Genomic DNA, 20202 nt, shown 5'->3' on the forward strand with positions numbered 1-20202 from the left:
GAAAAAAGTTGCTTTGCAAGTCAGAGCCCTTTAATAAATCTGATTAAGTGCGCAGAGCACCCATACTTGATAGTGCTCCTGAGGCGAGGGATAGCACTCCATGAGAATCAAACAAGAGATATGCCTAATACACACCTCATGTCCGACCAACTACTCTACGCCCCGCCCCGCCCCTTTTGGCTACACCGAAGAGAGTCTGGAAATTGAAAAACAAGCTAAAGTATATTTAGTTTGGACATATTAATTTACGACAAGCAATTATTATGACCACCTATGGTTGAATTTGTAAAATTACAGTACTTTAAATTTGGTTGACACATCAAGTTTCAGGTAAGCTGGAGAAAGGATCCCACCGATCTGGAAAAGGAACAGTTTACTTTGGTCTTCAGTGAGCAATAACCATTCTTGTTACATTTGAATTCTTATTAAGTCATGAAGTTGAAAAAAAAATCGTATATGAGAAAAAGAGAGAGAGAGAGAGTTTAACGTCTTTGCATCATGATGGATGCCTTTGCCCCCACAGCGTCGGTGAGAGAGAGAGAATGATTAAAGAGCATTGGATTCTTAATGAACAATATATGAAGCGAATAAGTTTCATCTATTAATCATGTCCAAGTGGGAAAACCCTGAAAGCATGTCCAGAGGTCAGAACAGAATAGATCAACCAATGAACAGGGCTACATGAGAATGGAGAAACTCCGACTAGCCCATGTTGGATATTCAAATTTTCATTGTGAAGACCACCTTTAAAATATCGGCTAATACCGCAACATATCAGTTTTTTCTGACTATCCATACCTGGATCTCATCCTCGCACGTGATTTCGATTAATTTCAACCCCACAAAATATAATTCGCAGTGCGGGACCCATTTCCTTTTGACTTGCGATTCACATGTTACCGTAAAGAAAATATCAAAAGTGAAAATAAATTTTGTTCAATGACTAAACCACTCATGAAGATCGACATTTTTTTGTTGGGTAGATTCGCATGATCATGTTTACGTGTATATAATATGTTGACGGCGGAGGGGACGACAACGAAACGGCTGAATCCAGAGGCGTCGGGTGTAAGGGTCGATATGTTGATAAAATAATACTAGTAGCTTTTTTAACGATCACGCAAGGTCAACCGCATATGTAGTGATTATAAACACATCTTTGTGAATAATTTGGAACGTGCAGTCTACATGCCTATCCGTATCCACAGAAAAATCTCAAACCCCATTTCAGAGTTTCTCGAGCAAGCCCTAACATGTTCTCAGAGGAGGAGGCACAACATAGATCGGCAAAAACATCACGTAGTGGCATCCAAGTTACTGAAGTAAAATTAAGACATAGCAAGTTAAGATGTACTTACCCATAATGGAAATTTTCCATTTTAGCGATGCTGGTTAAACTGTTGTCTTTTGCTTGTCTACACTAACAGATTGGAGAACTTAAAGCATCTGATTCATGTTAAACAGGTCGTGTACACATGATAATGGTGACGATGAAGCTTCTTCTTTTACACAGCAACTTGTCAGTGAATCAGATTGTCAAAACTATAAACGGATGACAAACGTAATTAATATTCAACTCCCAAAAATAGAGACTTCGTAGACTTTGACAATTAATCTTTTCAGTACATACAGGCATGGCTAGATTCCCTATCAGTTAGTATGAATCAATCTTTGATAACATCCAGGAAGAATTGCAGTTAAACAATTGCCACAACAGTTATAGACTCAATTCATCTCAGATGATTCTCGATTACCATATATGAGAATCAGTCATATCTCGTAGAACAGAAACCACGTGACGTAAGATAAACAAGATAAGATGATGAGATCCAACTCTGTATCAGCTGTATCCTAAAGATTTAAAAAGGCAAATTGAGGGGAAAGAAGATTGAATGAGGAAACCAATTTCTATTCAGTACCACACTCTCGAACATTATTCAGAATTGTGTGCTAAAGAGAGCACACCAAAAGAAATTTTGAAGTTTTGAACCATTACACAAATAAGAAAAAAAACTTGGTTATTGAATCATAGATTAACTTAAAAACTAAAACTCACATTTAAAACAGAGAGGAATAACACAAAAGATATTATCTGTATCATATTCTAAAAGACCAAGTTAAGAGATAAGAGAAACTTTACAGGACTGATATAAAATATCGGAAGGAAATTTAGTAACTTATGTAACAACTTAAAATTGAAAAATAATTTGGAAATGAGAAAGCACAATGACATCAAGTTCCCACCATGATTATGTAATAGATGGGAATCAATGAGATGAAATAAAAAGCATAAAGAATTGATGGCTGCAACAAGACATGCGGCCTCTTCATGAAGATGAAGTGAAACTAAAAACTGAGCCAAAGAATGATTTATTAATGATACAAACTTGTACATCCAAAAATCAAGCAAGTAAGTCATACTATTTTTCTCACAGCAATAACAGAGTAAGAAGAAAGATGAAATATGGAACAGTCTCCATGATCATAGCATTTTATGAAAACTGAGCCAAAAAAGAATGATACATCAATGATACAAACTTGTACATCCAAAATCAAGGAAGCAAGTCATGCTATTTTTCTCACAGCAATAAGTAGCAAGAAAACAATAGGAGTAAGAAGAAAGATGAAATATGGAACAACCTCCATGATCATACCATCTTCTTTTTCCTCTTTAGGAATCGAGTAGTTAGATTGATCATCAACAAATGCATCAAAATAGTTCTGAAAGCCTGTTGCTTTAGGAGAAGTAGACAAGCTACGAACCTTCATCATTTCCATGGCCTGCAATAAGGTTGTCATGTTTAATGAAAAAAAAAAAAAATCAGGAGTCATGGATGATAGAGTTTCAAACAAGGGGGAACAGTACATGAGAACGAAGTGGTAAGATTTACACGCAAGTGGTACCTGGAATCCAAACATGAACTGCTTTGCCATTTTTCTCACTTGGGTATTTGGGTGAGATTGAAGCTTCTCGTACATAACTCGAGCCTTGTCAGACCTACCTTACATCTCAAATCTCTATTAAGAAAGAAACTTGGACAAGGCCCATAGAAGAAGCAAAATAAGATGCAGAAATCATGAAGTCTGAGTTATCGTATTTAATCATGTGTATCTCACCTACTTTTTTAATGCTTTCTTCCAATGCACTGTCTTGCCAATAAACCCACAACGTCTATTTGTCTCACATTTTAACAAACTAGTAGGATAAGGTAAAGACGCAAGAAATTGTTCTGAATGTCCTAAAACTTAAGTCTCAAAGCTTTCTGAAAGAACTAGCATGATATGAAATGTTAGCCACAGATTCTTGCCAAATGCCACTCTGCTATTAAAACATTTGATCTACAAGGAATGAAGGGTACAAGGACACAACAAATGGATCAAAGCATTAAGAAATTGTAAATATGCACGTGCATGTTTCACGCACACAGAGATAATAGAGAGAGAGAGAGAGAGAGAGAGAGAGAGATTACGCAACATATTATCAAAAGTTAATGCTGAAACTTTCGCCAGTCAAAATATCAGAGTTTCAGACCCTGGATAATTCAAAGGCATACCTACTAAGTGAATCTTGACATATAGACCACTGGAGAGCGGCAAATCCGTGAAGCTCGGTCTGGAAAAAGTAAAACACACATAGTTCAAAATCACATTAGGCAATCTGAGGATTCAAGATGAAATATAACTGCATCAGAAGGTACCACTAATGAATACTGCAACAAAAGAAGCAGAGATCTAAACAGCAAGGTTCAGGAACATTTACCTGTTCTTGCACAGCCATTCTCATTGTTATCTGGGGCAGTAATTTTTCAAGGATTGCAAAATAATTAGATTCAAGAGATGACAATCTATCTAAATTCTTAATACCAGCAAGATTGTGTTCCAGTTTTTTATAATCCAAAGTCCACGGAATAGGAGGCTCACCCAAAAAAAAAAAAGAAGAAAACACTTTAGCACGAAAACTGAAGGTAAAACATTAGTTATGTGGCCATCTTCTTCTCTATTGGACAATGCTACAAGAATATTATTTGATTTTCCCTACAGCAATAGTGAACCAACCCAATATTATTTGATTTTATCTCCTCTCCTTGTTGCACAGGTATCACAATAAAAAAATCTATATGAAAATTTCATGCAGAAATTGCTAAACAAAGTGGTCTGGTTTTTACCAGAAATGCTACTAATTCTTGACAAAGTAAGACTCTTTATTAGGACCATGGGATGGTGGACGACCAAATTATCCAAATTTGAAGTTTGACCATAAAAAGGGTTTTGCTTTTGGTGTTTTTTTTTCTAAGGGGGGGTGGGGAGGAGGTGTGTGGGGTGGGATGAAGGGGCTTGTAGAGTCGCAGACTACTAGAACTAGAAAATATAGAAACTATAAGAAACAGTGTGGGTCATCTTATCCCTTTCAACGAACAGTTAAGCCCACCATTTTAAAATAACTCTGAGGTGGATGACAGCTAAAAGTTTAATTTCAAAAAGTTACTGTTTATGTGCAAGTTTTAAGGCAGCCGATCAAATTGATAGTCCATTCACTATGGATCTCGTGTGTGTGTGTGTCTATTACACAACACAGACAAACGAGAGAGAAAGATGCAAAAACAATACCACGTTACCAAACCTTGAGTTGGTGGTCTATGCCTAAATAGAAAATATGAAAAGAGCCAAAAAGCTTCCATGAGTACCTTTTGCAGACTGTGTGATTGCTATAGTACATATGCAGCTAAATGGAGCAATAATAGCAATTACTATAGATCATAATGAGTATGTCTGTCAATGTCATATATATCTTTAGTATTTACAGCAACAAACGATAGACATATGATTCATGTCTAATATCATTTCACAAAATCAAACACATATACCAAAAATTGGATCAACAAATGCACCAATATATGTGTAAATATGAAAATATATACATATATAAATGCATATATTATGTAATACACAAATGCACATATATATAACACATATATAATGTACATATATACATACAACACATGCATGCACATACACATACATAAATGTTTAATTCCATGATTGCCCTTGCCAAAATGGCAATAATAAAATCAAATAGGAAAACATCAACTTAAACCGGTTATGCTGTTAGGGAGAAACAATGAAGGGTTCCAGAAAAAAGATAGGCAGAACAGAACAATCGGGTTTCCAGAAGTGAAGATGCAGTGGCTGAAATACAATGAAAGTTCTTAAGGGATACCTGAAAGACCAAATTGTTCATTATCCTCTCGTAATAATTGATGGCTTCTTCAAGCTTTCCACGTTCCATCAAGCTATTCCCATCTTCCAAGGCCTGGAAATAATACAGACAGTTCATAGCCAATATGCTGATATCAACTTGAGAGTTGACATACATTTATAGACGATACAGGCATGGCATTTATAGATAGACCAGTGGTAATGCACAGGATGATCTTCATTGCTGATAAATAAACAACACATTTTCATGAAAAAACAGGATTCTTCATTTCCAATGGAAACTTAAGACATCAACCCCGAAAGCTGAACCAGGCTACTGTTTGTTTTATAGGTTACCTTAACCTAAATTATCATTATGCATGCACATGGAAGAGATACAAATCAAAACATAGCATGTGGAGAATGAGCACTGATCATAAAAAGGTCAAGGTGCTCCACTACCTAGATGGACCAGTATGTAATATAATATATTGCTTTCCTGCTAAACCAAAAAGTATAACGAGTTTGGTGGCTTGACTATAAAAGCCTCCATGAACATACAGACCCCAAAACACTCAAAGCCAGCAATACTTAGGTCAGAATATTTTGTAAACTGTTCCTTGGACAAAATTCACCCATAAAAGATTCTTCCGTCATTGTAATTGCCCAAAGCACTTCATCGTTTGTTATGGCTTGCAAAAGCAAACTCATTTATCATACACTTCATAGTGAACCTGATAGCAACTTGATATAAAAGGTGGGGTTGTATTGTTTCAACTTTCAATATAAAGCCTAAAGGTGATCACTACATAATACAAACTCAGAGACCATAGATCACCCATTATCCACTATGAGAAAAATAAATTAGTTTGGTCTAGCATAGCCATTGAGAAGAAACAGATTCCAAAATGACCAAGGACATTTACGTAATTAAACAATACAAAGGTTCAAGTAAGATCCAATATGAAGTCAGAGTTCAAATGAAATGTGAAAGGCTCCATAGAGTCCATACAGACAACATCTTGCAAGCCATCCATACATGCATTAGCAACGTGTATCCATATCTGGATGGTACAGGTTCATTCCAGTTCTAATGGACACAGAAAACTTTAAGTTCTCAATTTAGAGGTCTCCCTGCTTGAACAATTCAAAGAGCCTTAATAGGATCCAAAAAATCTTCAGGTTGCTATTCGAATATACTACAATAGTCCAGTGGATTTAGTCAAATTAATATTAGTATTATAGATAGATAGTAAGTAGAAATCTGGGTAAAGTAGGATGCACAGAGCTAACTAAGAAATTTAGACTAAATGACAATATTTTCATTTTCATCTGTCATGCCGTAAACCTAATATTTGGTTAAAGAGGAGGTTGGTACTATTCTATGGTTACAAAGTGAAAGAGTATCACTGTACCTTCAAAGGCAAGAAGTTCCAACTGCAAGTATTTAAAAGATGAAACTGAGGGATAAATTCCTCTCTATCTTAAGAGCATTAAGAATAAAAAATTTAACACAAAAGATGCAAATGGTGCCAAGTCTAGTAGCCACATTTGAGCACATTAATTGAACATATCAGGCCTCAGTCAAGATCAAAGAAAAAAAAAGATTTCCAACTCTCTTTGCCAACAAACCTTTTCACACTCTAATTTTGTTTTTGGATCAATATTCAGCCCCATTTTGACTTTATATTCTGAGAGCAATTTGCGTGTTTGTGCTTCTTTTGCGGCTTTATCTTCAGCAGACTCAAGCACCTGTCCAGGACGAATGGTTCTTCCTCCACCATACTGCACATAGAAAAGGGAAAGATGGTCAATCAACTGTAAGCAACAATCTGTAAACCAAAATAGGTAATTCCTAAACCTGCATATCTGCAAAACTGCAACCCAAGAAGTGCAATCATATCATGAATGCAGCGGGTGGTATGAAATATTAGAGAGGAAATACATAAGTCATAGGTAGTCATGGGTGAGAACCAAGAAACAGATTAAAACTAAGATCACTTTGCCGGAAGTTAAGATATTTAAGTTGTATGCTTTGAATTGAGGAAAAAAACATGTGCTAGAAAATTAGAGAATCGAGCCTCTAAATTCTGAAGGTTTCAATTGATAAATTCTAAAACAGCATGAATTTCTTTATCTGAGTGATTTTCCGAATAACAAAGCACAACCATGCAATTACAAGTTCATTTTTTATGTCGTCATCTATAAACATTAATAGGTATTCCAGATGAGCTTATTGGAGGTATAAACGCAAGGATAAGCTAGAAAATCGACGAAATGCCATATTCAGCGAATCATCAATTTATATTAGTAATATCACATCAAGAAAAAATTACGATAAATTATCATACCGTTTCTGAAATATTGCTTGGCCTAGGAAAGACACCCCATGTTGAGACCTTAGGCTTGTATAAGTCGGCATTTTCATCTTCCTTGGCTGGAGGCTCTGATCCTGTTGGAATACCAAACTTGCTTTGATCTCCCACAATTATCTCCACTTCAGGCAATTCTCCTGAAGGAAAGGGATCGTCCACCGGAACCAAACCTGCCGGAAGCCCCCTGCCGCTCTTCTTATCGGCAAAGTCGAGGCCCAAAAAATCTAGTCGTGATATAGACCCTACCTTCTTATCACTAGAACCCTCCTCAACAGTATCTTCCTCCCGTTCTTTCTTCCCGTCGATAGACGCCCCTAATTATAAAATTTTCAGAGTTACGCCAACATAGCTCAGCAGAAACCAACATAGTGCAGACGTGATAAGAGTTGGTGGCGATCAAAATCGAACCCTAAATTGACATGCAGCTAGTTTTCACGAATTTATGCAACCATTCTGGCATTATAATTTATAGTCCATAACCAATGATACCCAAGATTAGCACCTAGATATTGACATGCAGTTCGTCTTCAGGAAAGGCCGTAAAGTATGGACTAACACTACCCACAGTGCAAAAATACATATAAGATTCAAAATGAGAGCACAATTATTCTGACACCATACCATTGCGACCACCATTTTCTAGGCCACCCTTCTCTTTCGCGTATTCCCTGGCCTTCTTCATCGCGATTTTAACAGAGAGAGGGACGTTTCCATCGCCACCTTCGCCAGAACTCGACGATGCGTCCCCGTCATTCTTATTCCCTTGGTTCAAATGATTCGAGACCAGATTTTCAGGCACCGTGGAGGTACTCGGGTCGGACCTCTGCGCCTTCACTTTCTTGTACGCCTTAGCTCTCTCAAACGCTCGTTTCACGGGATCAGCAGCTTCCGACTCCTCAGAAGAAGAGGAACTCTGTCCATTGTCCGCGGCACTGGCAGAGATAGAAGTGTAGGGTAGCTTGGTTCCCTGGCTCAAAGAGAAAGAATTGAAGGTTTTGGAAGGGCCGAGCTTCTTGAATGCCGTGGGTGAGAGAGCCCAAGAACCGTTTGGAATCGCGTTCATCTGGATGAAGCTTCTATCTTCTTCCTCCCTCCCTCCTTTCTTTCTAAGCTGAGGAGCTCGTAGAGCAATCGCTCTCTCTCTCTCTCTCTCTCTCTCTCCACCAGAGAAAAGCCGAGGGAAAAAAATGATCCCGAGGGAAATTCTGAATGGCGGTCGGCGCGTGAAGTATTTTTCTTTGTTTTTTTCTTTTTCAAATTGAGTTGAAGAAAATCCCAATTGTTTATCAATATTATCATGCAAGATTTATTTAGCTCCGACTCGTTCAAGCTCGTGTTCCTTAATTTATATCTTATGATTAAAATTTTTACATTTTATTCAAATAATTTTAAGTTTTTTGTAATTACAAAGATCAGTATTAATATTAAACGAGTTCAATCGGGTTGAGTTCATCTAATTAGAACTCGACTCATTTACAAACTTGTATTATCAAAATGAACTCGACTTGTTGAACTTATGAATCGAGTTTAATCGAATCAAGCTCGAACGGGTTTGACTCGTTGAACATCTCTACAAACCAGTGTTAAAAACTATTGTTACACCATAAACTCTTGTTAATGTGGCATGATGCTTTTAGCAATGGTTGCTAAATGTTTGTAAAACTATTGTTAAAAACACTGTAAACTATTGTTACATCATAAACCGTTGCAAATGCTTGATGATGCTTTTAGCAACCGTTGCTAAATGTTTGTACAAACCGTCGTTAAAAACACTGTAAACGGTTGTTACACCATAACTGTTGCTAATGTGGCAGGATGCTTTTAGCAACGGTTACTAAATGTTTATCATCAAACAACATTTGAGAGCTAGTTGATTTTAATTCCTTTTACTACTAAAGGGATCAACTTACTGCTGCTTAGTTACTCTTTTTTATAATTTATAATTAATTTAAATGTAGAGTTGGCATAGTGGAAGGGTTCGTAAAAATTGGTTCTTAGACCAAATCCGCTACGCTGTTCGTTCGGAGAATCTGTGGATTCCCCTGTTCAGTTGAATCAGTTGCGAATAAAAAATATTTAAAAATTTAGTTAAAAAATAAATTAAAAATATAGGAAAAGTATAAAAGAGTTTAAAATATTAAGAAATAGTGATAACACATAACACTCTTCAATCTGCCACCGTTTTAATTATTTAAAAAGGACGGTTAAAAGCTTGCACATGGGACCCTTGAGTGGGCTACAGAAATGAGTCAATTTACCACCGATTGGATTTGACTCGACCAATTCAGGCTAATTTTAATCATATTTCTTGAATATAAAGAAAAACAAGCTTACATTTTTCGAAAGGGGCTACTGCTGCCCTCAACAAAGATAGAAACTGACCTTCCTTCAACTCTATTAGAAAGAAAATGATTTGTACAGCAATAATATTCATGCATGTACGTCTAAATGGAAAATAAGAATGAAACTAGTAGTTATCGTTGTTCTTTTTTCAAATTCAAACTTATAAGCAATTGACAAATTTTGATCCTTGGTTTACTGCAATCGACAAATTCACATCCTTCTTCTATTAATCTAATGATAATTGACAGCTTGCCATAGTCATCTGCCTAACCAAATGTATACTTTCGTCATTTAGAAAACGTTTGCATTAGTAAGTATAACACTTCATCAAAGAAAAGTAGATTTATTCGACACATTAAACTCAAAAAGTAATTTGCTACACATATATAAAAGGTGCGTATGTACTTGTTCATAACAATGCGGCTGGATGAATTTGTCAATTTCCTACGCATCTAATGAATTTAAGGAAAACCAATCACCATCTTAGAAGTAAGTTTATTTTGTGGATAGTATGAGACTCGCAAATACCTGAAATGAATTTCCTAAACATATGTAGCTTTAGTTTCAACTTAAAGATAGGATCGTCTACTCAACCAGCCACGCAGTTCTCATTTAATAGAAGCAGACCTTGTTTTAAGGTGTCCCATATTTCCTGTTGTTGGGTTGAGGCCCTCCATTATTCGTTTCGGCTTGCTAACATTGCATATACTTTCGACTTACAAAAGAAAAAGAGCATGCAAACCGATTCATTAGGGGATGACCAGAACAATAACGCCATCTATTTTGAGAAATGGTCACCAGTTCAACTGCTTGACCTTCCTAACTTCATAGTTCAATACGAGAAGCCTACAGAACTTGGAAAGTTTTCAAGTGAAATGCTATTTCTATTTTCAAACGTGTGTCACAAGAGTAAAAACTAACGTGGTTAAGCGTTGGAGTATGTGGACCTTAGGTTGATCAAGGTCGAGATATCAACGCTCAGGGTATCTTTTGGCAGCATAGTCTCATGGAACCTTCCGAACCCATCCTGGCCATTTAAAGGTAAAAATATTGAGATTGAAGTTGGGTTTAGCTAATTGATGGGACTGAGTAAAGTATATAGAGTTGGAGTAAGAATTGGATTCAGATTTAGTTGTCATGTTACACTTGAATTTGAATTGTCCAAAAGATGGCTTCTATTTTCTTTTGCTTCGCTTGTTGGCATATTTAGCGGTGGCGAAATCGAGTTGTATTTGAAGAAGGTTTTTTTTGTCTGATGATGTTTTATTTCACATAGCTGCTTCTATTGACAAGTTCAAAGACTATATGGCCCAACTTCAATTATCCCAACGAAAAGTTCAAACATTTATTGCATGGATGTCACCTCCCGTGGGTTTTGTTAAGTTGAATGTTGATGCGGCTGCTAAAACAAATTCAGGAGACTTAGCGGTTGGTGGTTTATTTCGCAATGATAATGGAGAATGATTATTTGGCTTCACTTGACGTGTGGGTTATGGTCATATGACTAAGGCTTAACTTATTGCTATTCTTCATGGTTTGAAATTTATCTAGAAACTAGTCTGGGAACGTGGCTTTCGTAAAGTTATTGTTGAATCAGATTCCTTGTTAGCTGTGAACAAGGTTCGAACTGCAGCCTCGTGATCCTTTATTCCAGATTGTGAAGCAATGTCAAGAATTGCTGAGATGAGATTGAGAGTGTATCTTATGTCATACGCACAGAGAAGTTAATATGTGTCCATATTTTCTTGCCTTATGAGTCTTTCAAAGACCTTTTGGAGTGACCATTCTTACCAATCCACCTGGACATTTGTAGCGATTGATTGAGGAGGATTTGATTGGTGTAGCTCGACCTCGTGCTATAATTAGTTAATGTGGTTCTAAACCACTCCTATGTACCAAAAAAAAAAAACTCTTGTTTAGGCTTCAAAAGCGTACTTCAAATTTGAAAATCTGTTCATATCTGAATTACCAGATTGTATGAAAATGTATTTCACAACAGCTTGGATCTAAGAGGTTCACCTTATGGGTTTCATGGTTACTTCGAAGAGGATTGAGGTACATGCTTCCCTTCAAACATATTTCCACCCATTCAAGCACAAATAAAGTAATTTCAAACTTTTACACCTGGTTCAACCCTCATTGTCTATGGGTTTTCTGGATTTTCAGTCAATCTACTGGCAAATCCAAAACTTCTACACTTGGATTTGTGCATCCGCGAACATTTTTGGGGCAATCAGACATGTCCTTAGAGTCAGAGGTTCTTTACCACAAGATATCTCGCGTTACATCTTTCTGAAAGGATGCATTAGTTTCCTTTCTACGTAATTCAAACCATCTCCTCCATTTCCAATAGCTCAGTTCTTATCTGCGTTTTATGCATGTGAATTACATTAAATGTAGGGCAACACATCGCCATGGGCAGCAAAGCCATTGACAGTAGATTCTGCTACTTCTTGCAGTTGTTTTCTTGAAACGAGAGTTGGCCCAACAACCATCGAGCCTTATGAGGACAACGCCAAGAAAAAGCTCAGGCAGCATAATGGTAGGGTTGGAACTTCATCCACAGGGCCTTCAACTTCACAGCCTCTTACGATCTGCACATCACATATGGTCTACACTCTTGCACTAGTTAAATTTTACAAGGGACGAGTCACAAAATTTCATTTCGGGTAACTTTTAATCATCCCGTCCATCCTTTCTTTCGGTGGATGCAGTGAGGATGGTGCAAAGACTGGGAGGGTCCTTCAACCATGTTGTGTTTCTTGCAGTGGCGAACACCAGCTTCTGCAAGTCTTTTGCATCTGCTAAGCTGCCTTGTCACGGCCATAGATGCAAGTACCCTAGGAATACGCTTTGAAGAATGTTCGTTGAGAGTGACTGCAATATTTGGGTTTGCCAGAACATGCAATATCAGAATCACCATGTTAACAAATGTTGCAGAGAAATTGATCCATGAGGAGACGTTAACTTATCACTTGTACTATCTGGGAACTTAAATTTTCTAATATTTCATAAACCAGTTGTACTTGTGGATGAGAATTATCACTTGCAGTGAATGAATGCACACGTCCTCTGACATTGATCCAACTACGTCCAGTCATCTTTTTAGCTCCCTTTCTGTCCATCAGAAGCCTAGCTTCTAACCCCTCAGTCCATCTTCCTGATCCATAATACATATTTGAAAGAAGCACATAGCTAGAAGAGTTCTGTTTACATGCTAAGGCATGTCCAGCGACATTCCTTGCCATTCTTATATTTCCATGCTTTCTGCATGCTCCTAAAAGTGCCGTCCAGATCACACCATCAGGATCGAAAGGCATGGACAGCACGAAGTCAAAAGCATCTTTGAGCAGCCCTGCACGACCAAAAAGATCAACTATACATGCATAATGTTCTGCTATTGGTTCTATACCATGATCACTGACCATGGACTCGAAGTAGCGGCAACCCTCTTGAAGGAGACCTCCATGACTGCAAGCACTTAAAAGGGCAACAAACGTTATTTCATTTGGCTTGACGGTCCCCAATTGTTTCATCTCCTCAAAAAGTTGCAAGGCCTTCTCAGCCATTCCACACTGGGCATACCCACTTATCATTCCATTCCATGGAACAATATCTTTATTGTTCAGGTCACTAAAGAGTTTTAATGCAGAATCCATCTCTCCACATTTTGCATACATGTCGATGATGGCACTCCCTGTGATCACATCCAACTCCATTCCAAAGCTTAGAACATGTCCATGAACTTGTTTGCCCCTGTCAAGTGCAGCCATTCTTGCACAAGCTCCCAAAACGCCCACAAAAATGAATGAATTTGGCTTAATCCCTGATGATTCCATTTCGTGGAAGAGCTCAACTGATTTATTCTCAAACCCACTCTGAGCTAACGTCGCCATAAGTATGCTCCATGACACAACATTTCTTTCCCGCATTTCAGAGAACACTTTCACCAAATCCAAGACACTCTCACACTTGGAATAAAAATGCAACAAACAATTGGACATGAACAAATCCCAAGAGATCCCAAAACGAATAGCTAGAGCATGCAATTGAACTGCCTTTCTCGTAGCCAATTGTGCAGCACATACATCAAGCAGACTAGCAAAAGTGTATGCATCCGGCAGCATTCCCTCACCAAGCATCTTTTTGAACAAATTGAAAGAAACATCACAACGCCCATTTCTTGAAAACCCCGAAATCAGAGCATTCCAGACAACAATATCTCTAATAGACACTTCAACAAACACTTGGTACGCATCTCCCAACCTATCGTAATCAACATACAGCCTCACAAGATTGGCAGCAGTGAAGACGTCATGATCAACCCCAGACTTAAAAACCAACCCGTGAATCTGTCGACCAACTTCAAAACCGCAAACAGTGAGAATAGTAGAATACGTAAACCGATCCGGACTCAAGCAACTACGCCGCATTTCAGAGAAGTGGGCAATGGCTTCCGAGCAACAACCATGAACGGCGAAGCAAGAAATGACAGAATTGCGACTGTGGGTGTCGATCTCCGGCATGTTTCGGAAGAATTGAAGCGCCTCGGAAAGAGACCGGGATTTGACGTAGCCAGAGAGGACGGTATTCCAGGAGACGGCGTTGGAGGCAGGCATAGATAGAAGGAGCCTGTGGGCGTCCTGCAAGAAACCCGAACTGACGTAGAGCTGAAGAAGGAGGTTGCATCTGAAGATGTGCGCGTGGAGGCCGCCCTTGATGAGGGAGCCATGGACTCTCTGCGCCTCCAGCATGTGAAGGGAGAAGCAAGGGCGTCTCGCATTTGAGCGACCAGCATCTGAGGTTCTTTAACTGACTTAACCGTCAAAAATTTGGGTCCTGGATCATTACTCAAACGACTAGGGATCCGAGAATTCTGGTTCCCTAAAATTGATGAAAAGATCCATACACCTGAATCTAGAACCAATATAAGCCTTCTTGGCAAGACCAAGTTCTCTTAAAATCTCAACAGTTTCAGTTGTTCGGATTGGGGTTTTTTAAGGGGATATCTCAAGGTGTTGCTTGCTTCGGAACCTAAATAGAGAATGATACACTTGTCAACTATAGTGTCGCACATTCATCATTTGTTACTTAGAAATATAGCATCCACGAGGCTTCAGATCAAAATTGACTGTCAAGTTTTGTTAAGAACTGAGAAGGAACCCATAAATGGAAGGTAATCAACAGCACAAATGGGTCAGGCAGACACAAAGATAGGAATTTTTTATTCAAAATTTTAACAACAACTGACATATAATTTTTCAAAATTATTGTATAGAACTAAATAAATTTGTTAAAAACTTACATGATTTTTTTTTTTTTTGAAAGTTTGAGGGGAGGATTGTGACCCTCTTGCCGTGCAGTGGATGATAACCCTGTCACTCACTTGAAAAACATTGATTAGGGTTTTACTTCTTGAGGGGTTCCTCATCAATCATCATCTAAGAGAAAATATGATTTACATGGACTAAGAGAAAATATGGTTTACATGGACGTATGTTGCTTATGGATGGAGGCCGATAATGCACAATGGGTAATGAAAATGCAAAAAAACTCTAGAATCGAACTCTTAAGTGGTGTTTCAAACTCACACCTTATCACTTGTGATTTTTGTAGTTTAGAACATCAAAATAAACTTTCTTATGGATTACATTTGAATCCATAAATAAGATTATGTATATTACAAAGATTTGAATCAGTGTTATCACAACTTGATCGAAGCATTGGATCTGAATTGAATTGAAATGATTTGAATCGGATTTGATTCAGTACTAATGAATTTCATGGAAACATGCATCAATTTAGTTTCTGATTAATTCACTTGATTGTCTGCATCATACAACTGCCTCATTCGATTCAAAAACTAATATTGACAAACGAGTGGTTTGAATAAACTGATCCCAAGTGTAGCATTATTTGTGCTATTTGTTGATTTTTTTTTTTTTGGAAAAGGTTAAACAATAAAATTCCATGATTACGACTTCATCTAGGGCCATTAGTTTAATACATTCCCATTCTCTTTTAACCCTGAAAAAGTGCATTTTACTGTTAGAACTGGGAAAATAAACTTGAGAATTAAGCTTTATATCATGATCACACTCTTTTTTTGTGTAACTGCAGAATTTGGAAAACAAATGCTTCAAGAAACCTATTCCAACCAATGTTTGGCAGAAAAGGAATTTTCATAGGAAACTGTGCCATCCTTACCAGAAATTTCCATGAAGAAAAAGAGAGGGATCTCGAGGTCGTTTCATTAATACAGGGTAGAAAAGGGAGTGCTTTGCTTTTGGAGCAATTGAATGCTCCGCTTTGTCTGCCGGAAAAAAAAAAAACTTCGAAAGGGTTTTTTGTACTTTGGATCCTCTTTTTCAACGGCCATGAAGATTCGTGGAAGTTTTCCGCAATAAAATATTGAAGAAACTTCTTCCTTTTGAGTCGTTGAAAACGAAGTTCTCCGGCATGCAATCGACAATTTCGTAATCAATTCGTTCCGAAAGCAAGGAAAGATTTTCTGCCTTTAGGGGCCGATCTTTTAAACATAATTTTGAAATGAGGAATCCGAATTCCCAAATCCTCTTTGTAGATAACAAAAATATCAATCACTTTTTTTTTTTTCTTGTTTTTCTTTCAATTGACTATCACGATAGATATATATCATAAGTACTTTCACTCAACGGAGTCTTTAATTGCAGAATGAACCTTACATGCATGTTTGTTTAGCTAATTAAGACGTCATATAGATCTCAATAGGTTGGCATAATGAGGTGGGTCTTCGCTGTCATGCGTAAATCCCGCTCATGTAGATGGCACACTAAAATGTACGTCATCTATTAAAGAAAGGTACATTGAAGGGGTTTTACCACGCTTCTTATTTGGGGTCCAGGCCCGCGTTGGCTTTCCTTCAAATTTATTCGGGAAAAAAAATTAGAGACCATGCATTTAGTGAACCTATTGAAACGGACAAACGTGTAGTTCACATAAATATTAAGAAATTAGTCTTAGGCCTGAAATGAGGTGAGTCTTGGCTGTCATGCCAGCTTAAGTCCCATTCGCCCTCCACTTGTGCATATGACACAATAAATTTGCATGCAGCCAAGAAAATACATTCAAACCTCATGACCGAGCCAGACATTATAAGTTAAGGGGCACTAATTCAAACAATTTTAAATTCTCAGAAGTACCAATATATACAAAAGAGCAAATGGATCTTGAAAAAGTGTAAAATCAATGGGTGAATGCAGGGGTGGAACGGGGATTTTTTTCAGGGGCTGGCCAAACGGTCTAACGAATTTATCCAGATAGGGCCAAACTAAACCCCAATTTAAATAATACATTACCCAACAAAAAATTTTCAATTTTTGTAATATATATATACATTTTTCAGTTAGTTGGGTGGGGCCACGGCCTAGGCGGGCTCCCCTCCTTCCACCCCTGGGAGAATGCCCTCTCCAGCCCACATGTGGCTCCACCACATGGGTTTACTACTTTAATTATAGTTCCGATCCGAGTTTGCCTTGGAACTTGTGTTCATGAACCAAACTGCTATTGATTTTTTTCATCTCAAGGATAAATCCTCTCATATATGATTTTAAGGGCATATACGGACCCAAGTAAAATTTCTCTAGCTAAGGATAAGTTTTACCTCAATTACTTGTTTCCTTTTCAAGAGTGAAAATGGTTTCACCAATGCTGTTTTCCCCATTTTCAAACCAAAGGGGGACAGGCAAGGGGAAAGTATTGAATGCAAAACTTTCACTATTTTTTTCCGCTTGAGCTCCGTAATTTGAAAGAGATCTTTCACAACTTTGTGGTTGGGACGATGACACAGCTAGTGAGGCAAAACTGAGGCGCATCAATTGCGGGTTGAAAGGGATCTCTCACTCTCAAACATGCCTTGAGCATCAACTGGCTGGCGAAGGATGTTCCCACACCCCAACAGTGAAAGAAACAAGTGTGCCTACAATAGGGCGCAATCTGTATAACACCCTATGCTGCATTATTTTGTGACTTGATTGACACCTTTTATTTTTGGAGCAAGTGTGAGTAGACATCATGATTGCAGTCAGGAAGAGTCTTTGGCAATGCAATCTGATGGGATCCATGTGGGTCTCATCCCTACATGCATGATTTAGACCATTTTCTTAGCATTAATTTCTAGAAATACAGTAGGGCTAGTCAGTGACAGTAGAGAAATTTTGACCAACAAAAAGCAATTCACAAGGAGAGCAAGCTCTTGTTATCAGGAAAAGGGAATACCATCGGTTGCGTTTCATGCCAACCAAACATAAGATCTGATTGATGACGAAATTATCTTGTCGTCAAGATCCACATAAATTGTAAGGGTTCATGCAAGAAGACAACCAAAAATAAGTAAGATTTGATTGATGAAATTATCTTGACATCAAGATCAAAATAGATTGTAAAGTTATAGATAAGAATTGAACGATGCCAAAAGTTTTTATTTTTTTGTTTTAGTTTCTGACTCAAAGAAGCTGCATCAGGATCGAGAGACTTTATTGTTTCAATGGCAACATAAAACCCCGATGCTAGTAACTTTAGTCCCAAGGCCTATGTCCCTAAGTACTTAGGCTTGTGCACGAAATTAACGCCTATTGGACCAAACCAACAACTAATTTTTCGTAGCTTTTGATGCAACCAGCTACGCTAAACCCCTTGGGCCCCAAAAGTTCAATACTTAAAATGGGGAGAAGCTTCTCGCTACAAGGTTGAAGCAATGAAGAGACTTTTTGATGGACAAAGGGGTACTTCAATGTTTTGATACCTGCAAACTTGAGGTTCACATGAGTAGTCAACCTGGCCTGCATAACCATAAGGACATTTTCCTAAAAAAAATTTCTATTCAAAGCGCGCCGTGGATTTTCAAACTTTTTTTGTTCATTAGATAAATTTCTGTTCTAGTTGGCCCTCACATTTTCGAACTTTTTGACACTCAAATGGTGCAAGATGCTTTCCTCCAAATGAATATAATTTGGAGATCATGCAACCAATACTTTGGTTGCTAGTGCAATCATATAGTAAATAACGAAATCATCATAGGTACTTAAGCTTACTGCAAAAGCAAGAATTTTCTCTCAAACAGTTAAGTGGAAAGATCATGCAGCCTCTATAATAAATCCGCTATGTGAAATCGTGTACAATGCGTCTTCTAGTTAGGTCACTTCATCATGGAAATTTTTTTGTTTGGTTCCTTGATAAAGAAAGATGTCCTTGTCTAAGTTCTCTTCTCTTGCACGGCCATAAAAAGAATATAAAGCAACCTCTGGGAAACTAAAGCTTTCACCACTTCCAGAAGTTAAAGGAGACATAAGGTCTAACTTACCAATCAAAACATGTACAAATATAGAAGACTTTCCCTCTCACCTCTTCGAACATGTAAAAATAAAAGCCTAATTCACCAACCAAAACATGTTCAAATATAAACCACATACTCAAATGACTATAGACCCAAAAAGCTTTTTTTTAAAAAAAGTTCCTTCCTAAGGAGAATAAAATCAAATAACTACTCAAATAAGCAAGTTTTCCACAATTAATTAAGAGTAAAAAGTTCCACATTCTCCAAAATGGCAACCCACTTGGCGAGCAAAAAATGGTGCATCATGCATGCATTAAATTCTTCATGAGCACTATGTGGGCTCTCAAGATTATGGCAAAAGGCAGGTCCACAATTGGAGTCGTCCCCAGAAAGTAAGGGAGCTTATAAAACAAAATGGATGCATCAGATACCATGCATATTGTGCAACAGCAGAAACCAAGAACAATATAAAGAGTAAATGTTTGTCTCATGGAATACTCAAGTGCAGTGAATCAACCGATCATCCTTTCATATATGTCTCGCGTTGCAGTACTCCTATATGGAAAAGAAAACCCCAATGACTAGTACAACGCAAAGGACTGAGTCTTTAGTTACATAAAATGTCGGGACATTTACTCCCAAAAGCAGTAAAGAGAGTATTTTATTCTTGTTCTTGGAACAGCAGGAACAAGGACGCCTTGTTCTGCTGTTTCCAGGAATAAGATTACTAGATTAGTATGTCCTTCTGGAACAGGATATGAATCTATCCAGTGTTTGATTCATTTGGAACATGGTAGTCATGCTGTCTAGCTGTTCATCCAGCGGTTGCAAGGACAGAGGCAGGGCATGCTGTTTCTGGAACCCAGGAAGAAGACTTCGTGTTACCCGGGAAAATCAAACAATGTGAAAGTTCCGGTGGACTTGCCGTTCCCTTTCAGAAAGGGATGTAACGACTTGACCTACTCATGGGCTCAG

The 20202-nt window shown here is 37.8% G+C and overlaps 2 protein-coding genes across 5 annotated transcripts; both read right to left on the bottom strand.

The window, feature by feature from the left end:
* Nucleotides 1-2453: 2453 nt before the first annotated feature.
* LOC116246308 (uncharacterized) lies at nucleotides 2454-8760 on the bottom strand. Of its 4 annotated transcripts, XM_050075688.1 has the most exons (8): nucleotides 8193-8760; nucleotides 7548-7885; nucleotides 6829-6981; nucleotides 5219-5311; nucleotides 3761-3790; nucleotides 3555-3613; nucleotides 2905-2998; nucleotides 2454-2781 (listed from the first exon to the last, which is right to left on the bottom strand). In XM_050075688.1, the coding sequence occupies exons 1-8, from the start codon at nucleotides 8632-8634 to the stop codon at nucleotides 2566-2568; spliced, it is 1425 nt and encodes a 474-aa protein (XP_049931645.1). In that variant the 5' UTR covers nucleotides 8635-8760; the 3' UTR covers nucleotides 2454-2565. The 4 variants fall into 4 exon arrangements, with proteins under 4 accessions (XP_049931645.1, XP_049931647.1, XP_031473991.1 ...); XM_050075690.1 differs by lacking the exon at nucleotides 3761-3790; XM_031618131.2 differs by lacking the exon at nucleotides 2905-2998 and having other exon boundaries at nucleotides 2654-2781.
* Nucleotides 8761-12594: 3834 nt separating this feature from the next.
* Nucleotides 12595-14668, bottom strand: LOC116246850 (pentatricopeptide repeat-containing protein At4g02750-like). The gene is made up of 2 exons (XM_031618746.1): nucleotides 12961-14668; nucleotides 12595-12791 (listed from the first exon to the last, which is right to left on the bottom strand). Exons 1-2 carry the CDS (start codon nucleotides 14666-14668, stop codon nucleotides 12595-12597), a joined length of 1905 nt encoding a protein of 634 aa, XP_031474606.1.
* Between the last annotated feature and the right edge of the window lie 5534 nt (nucleotides 14669-20202).

Source organism: Nymphaea colorata, chromosome 1, assembly GCF_008831285.2.
Source record: "Nymphaea colorata isolate Beijing-Zhang1983 chromosome 1, ASM883128v2, whole genome shotgun sequence".
Lineage (NCBI taxonomy): Eukaryota > Viridiplantae > Streptophyta > Magnoliopsida > Nymphaeales > Nymphaeaceae > Nymphaea > Nymphaea colorata.